The following is a 5182-nucleotide window of genomic DNA, read 5'->3' on the forward strand; positions in this document are numbered from 1 at the left end:
CGGACCCCAGCACTCGAGGGGCGGCCCCCCCAGTGCCCAGCACAGGGGCACGCTCCCTGCCCTGCTCCTGCTGGCCACACCACTCCTGAGACAAGCCCGGATGCCGCTGGCCCCCTTGGCCACCTGGGCACCCTGCTGCCTCCTATCCAGCCCCCTGGCGACCAACACCCCCGGCTCCTTTTCCGCCGGGCAGCTTTCCAGCCCCTCGTCCCCACGCCTGGAGCCTTGCGTGGGGTTGTTGAACCTCAATTGGCCTCGGGCCACCGACCCAGCCTGTCCGGGTCCCTCTGCAGACCCTTCCCACCCCCCAGCAGATCAACACTGCCACCCAACTTGGGTGTCATCGGCAAAACCTACCGAGGGCGCGCTCGACCCCCTCGATTTACTGCGAATTAACTTAAAATCGGCGTCCCTTAAGAAAGGACTCGCGTGTTAGCGACGGCGCTGCGTGGCATGAGAAGCGCAGCCGTCATCCGTGTACTCGGATGCTCCGTGAAAGGCTCCGAGTGTTTTCATCTCAAAAAAATAAAAAGACTCTGCTGATAAAGCAGCGAAGATTGAGCGAGGGTTTAAGTGAGGCTCCGAAAAATGCGCTGGGCTTTGGGGAGCAGAGCCCAAGTCAACATTGGTGCTCAATAATTTTTTAGTGCTTAATAATTTTTGGTGCTTAATAATTTTCAGTGCTTGGCTGGAACTTGACTGCAGAGTCACCCCCCCCCCGCCTCCCAAAATATTACCCCTACTTCCTTCTCCGCGTCCTGCGGGCAAGGGGAGGGTGATAAAGGGCAAAGCAGTAGCTGAGCCCGTTGAGATTCCTCCTCGTGTGCGTATTTTCTAAAAGATCAGAGAATTGTGCAATCATTTAGGTTGGAAATGACCCTTAAGATCATCGAGTCCAACTGTTAGACTGAGTCTAACCGTTAGATCACCGAGTCCAAACATTAGATTGAGTCCAACCATTAGATCGAGTCCAACCATTAGATCATCAAGTCCAACTGTTAGATCATCGAGTCCAACCGTTAGAATGAGTCCAACCGTTAGACTGAGTCCAACCGCTAGATTGAGTCCAACCGTTAGACTGAGTCCAACCGCTAGATTGAGTCCAACCGCTAGATTGCGTTAACCGCTAGACTGAGTCTGATGGTTAGATCATCAAGTCCAACAGTTAGATCATCGAGTCCAACAGTTAGATCATCGAGTCCAACGATTAGATCAGAGTCCAACCGTTAGATCAGAGTCCAACCGTTAGTTCGAGTCCAACCATTAGATCATCGAGTCCAACCGTTAGATCATTGAGTCCAACCGTTAGATCAAGTCCAACCATTAGATCATCAAGCCCAACAATTAGATCAGAGTCCAACCGTTAGATCAAGTCCAACCGTTAGATCAAGTTCAACAGTTAGATCAAGTCCAACCGTAAATTCATCGAGTCCAACTGTTAGACCAAGTCCAACTGTTAGATCATCAAGTCCAACCGTTAGATTGAGTCTAACTGTTAGATCAAGTCCAACCGTTAGATCACTGAGTCTAACTGTTGAAAGATGGATTCTGCGATTTTAGGAGAAGGGTGGCTGCTGGCGCCAGACCCGAACGATCTCAATCTTTCCACCAAAACCCGGTGCCTGCTCCCTCGCCCTCTACTTACAGGGAGGTTCAGCTTGACGGCGTCCACGGGCTGCTGGAAAGGCCACGCAAACTGGTGCTTCCATAGCGTCTTCAGCACCACCTTGAGCAGATACTGCAGCTGGTTGGTCTGTCGCTTGGGTTTGTTGGGGTTGGAGGTCTCCGGCGGAGGGGGATTAACGCCTACAGCACTGCCTTGTTGAGGTTGAGCTTGTGACTGCGTCGTAGACATTTGGGTGGTTTCTAGTCCGTCCCCCATTACCGGCAAATTTCTCAGTCTCGTTCCAGGGCCGCTCTCCGCCGACATGCTATTGATCCCATTGCATTCCTCACCGGACACCCTGCAACGCAAGGAGAAGGGAGACAAGGTCACTTCAACCCCAGGTTTTCGATGCAAGGCGCTGCTTAAAAATAAACTGGCGGGCCTCTGCCAAACTAGCTTGGACAACTAGACCTTGCCCCGCCCCACTTGGTTAGAGACAGCGTTGTGTCGTCCCAACAAATGATGTCAGCACTCTGCATCCCAGGGTGAGAAAGGATATTCCGAGGCAATTTGCCACCTCTTCCACGCCAGGCATCGGCGTTGCCTCTCGGTTCCTTAGGGAGTGTTGAGTTTCAGACCTGTTCTTGCCTAAATCTGGTCAACGAGGACTCCAATGTTCATAAAGAGCCTTGCAAATGAGGCTCTAACGAGCAAAACCCTGCACGTTCTCGGCAGGCAGCAGCTTTGGCTCTGGGGTTGGGTTCGCCAGCACCGCGAAGAGAAGTTAAATCGGTGTTGGCCAACTTTTAGCTCCAGCTAAAGGAGTGCAGGGTTTTATTTCATTTTAAATTGAAATTTATCTCCTTTCAGCTTCTCGGCAGGCCCCCACCCCATCCCCATGGGTCAGCTCACCCCAGTTTAATCCCCAAATCTGTCTTTTAGGTGAACAGTGAGCTTGCCTGGGATGCTTCTGCTGAACTGGGCAGTGGCCAGACCCACGTTAATGGACGCTCTCTGCCTTCCGTAGATAATTTTTGGTAGATAATAACTTCAGGTAGTAAATTCGAGCAGATAATCTTTAGGTAGTTAATTTAGGTAGGTAATTTAGGTAGGTAATAAGTTTAGGTAGTTAATTTAATTTAAGTAGGTCATTAGGTAGATAATCTAGGTGGATAATCTAGATCATCAGTCTTTAAGTAGACATCCTTTAGGTGGATCATCTTTAGGTAGATAACCTTTAGGTAGATCACCTTTAGGTAGATCGTTTAGGTCGGTAATCTTTAGGTAGGTAATTTAGGAAGATCATTTAGGTTGATGATCTAGGTAGATAGTCTTTAGGCAGATGATCTTTAGGTAGACAATCTTTAGGCAGATGATATTTATGCAGAGGATCTTTAGGCAGATAATTTTTAGGTAGACCATCTTTAGGTAGATCGTTTAGGTTGATAATTTAGGTTGATAATCTTTAGGTCAATAATCTTTAGGGAGATCATCTTTAGGTAGATCATCTAGGGGAATCAGGTAGGTCGATAAACTTTAGGTAGGTAATTGTGAGGTAGATGATCTTTAGGTAGGTCATCTAAGTACATTATCTAGGTATCATAGTGAGGTAATCTTTAGGCAGATGATCTTTAGGCAGATCATCTAGGAGGATCATTTAGGTCAATAATTTTTAGGTAGATAACAGGTAGATCATTTAGATCGATAATCTAGGTAGATAATCGTGAGGTAGATGATCTTTAGGTAGATGATCTTTAGAATCTTAGGTAGAACATTTAGGTCGATAATAGAGGTAGATAACCTTTAGGTAGATCATTTAGATAGACCACCTAGGTCGACCATCTAGGTAGATAATCTTCAGGTAGATCACCTAGGAGGATCATTTAGGTTGATAATTTTTAGGTAGATAATTTAAGTAGAACATTTAGGTCAATAATGTAGGTAGGGAATCATGAAGTAGATGATCTTTAGGCAGACGATCTTTAGGTAGATCATCGTTTAGGTCAATAATCTTAGGTAGAACATTTAGGTCAATAATAGAGGTAGACGACCTTTGGGTAGATAACCTTTAGGTAGACCATTTAGGTAGGCCATCTAGGTAGACAATCTTTAGGTAGATCATCTTTAGGGAGATAATCTTAAGGTAGAGAACTTAGGTACACAATTTGGGTAGATAATCTTCAGGTGGATAATTTAAATATCAGTCTGAAGACCAAAAATTTGGGAAAAAAGAGATTTCCACTGAGCCTACAGAGTTCTCTCAAGGCATGGTCCAGAGCTCTCCAAAGACCGCACATGGCCCATCCGTTGTCTTTAAGCTACAGTTGCATGAAGGGGTCACCGCCGAGCCAGGAGCAGCCACCATCAACCGGCAGCTTCCCCGCCATCACGCAGTGAATCCCCACCCTCGCTGGGCACGTGGGACCTTCCTCGCGTAAAGACACCTTCGGTGCCGCGCTCCCTTCGTCTGATTTAACGCTGTCGCGCACGTTAAGTTTAAGACATGCATTATTAATTAGCCAAGACCACGCTATATTGTGTGAGACGAATTAAGAGCCTCGTTATTCACCAGAGTGACACCCTGGGGTGGTGTGGGGGGGAAGCAATGAAGACACCTCGCGCAGCCCTGGGTCTCTGGTCGTGGTCTGGCCGTGCAGACGTGGTCTCCACATGTACCGCAGCACGGGATGAAGAGCCAGAGAGGTGAAGCATCTGCGCCCTTTTACCTGCCGCGTCCCTCAACTGCTTCCGAGTCCCCGTAAAACCTCAGCCAGTCTTAAACCCCCGCTTAAAGGCTGCGGTCTGTTGCTTTTGCTGGCCTAAAACCAACACTGACCCGCTAACACACGGGGGCGAGGTCAGATTTTGGTCTTTAGATGATGGGGTTTCACTTTTGAAGGGCGCCAAGCGAGTGGAAGCATCAACTCGAGCTGCGGCAGACGCCCTTTGGTTCACCCGGGATATTTTACGGGAGATTTTATAGCTCTGGATAAAGAAGTATCACAAAATCCTCTCTACTCCCAGCTTTCGTTTTGCTTTTGATTTTCTCCCCCAGCCTGCTCTCCGCTTGGGAGATTTAACTCAAAACACAACACAATTTGGAGGCCATTTGGCTTTCCCTCTCTCGCAAAACTCCTTGAATTTTGCTTGGGGTGGCGCTGATTCCCCTAGGTCGCTGGGTGAAAGGGAAGCTCAAACAAGAACCTTCGTATTGAGAGATTGGCCAGGCAAAAGGAATCCTCTTTACTCACTGCAAGGGGAGACGTTACCTTGTAGGATACATTGCCATATAATTTTGCCCCAGAAAATGATGCAGAGTCAGAAGTTGCTTGGCTTGTCCATCTATCTTCCGTGGCTTCAGGCACAAATGCCTTCAGATACCGTATCTGACAAAACAAACAGAGCAATTAATCCTGAGGCACCAACCCTGAGGCACCAACCCGAGGCACCAACCCTGAGGCACCAACCCTGAGGCACCAACCCTGAGGCACCAACCCGAGGCATAACCCTGAGGCACCAACCCTGAGGCACCAACCCTGAGGCCCCAACCCTAAGGCACCAACCCGAGGCGGACCC

General features: G+C 48.4%; 1 protein-coding gene across 1 annotated transcript in view; it reads right to left on the reverse strand.

Annotated features, from left to right (window-relative positions):
* LOC104128501 (bromodomain-containing protein 4) overlaps window positions 1-5182 on the reverse strand; it is a 45224-nt gene that overhangs the window by 24942 nt on the left and 15100 nt on the right. The window contains exons 2-3 of the mRNA XM_035896783.1: window positions 4876-4992; window positions 1646-1964 (exon numbers count right to left, since the gene is read on the reverse strand). Coding sequence (XP_035752676.1) covers window positions 1646-1964; window positions 4876-4895 — 339 coding nt within the window. The 5' untranslated portion in view covers window positions 4896-4992. The remainder of the gene's footprint in view (window positions 1-1645; window positions 1965-4875; window positions 4993-5182) is intronic.

The sequence above is a fragment of the Egretta garzetta genome, unplaced genomic scaffold (assembly GCF_000687185.1).
Source record: "Egretta garzetta isolate BGI_Z169 unplaced genomic scaffold, ASM68718v1 scaffold576, whole genome shotgun sequence".
NCBI classification, from domain to species: Eukaryota; Metazoa; Chordata; class Aves; order Pelecaniformes; family Ardeidae; genus Egretta; species Egretta garzetta.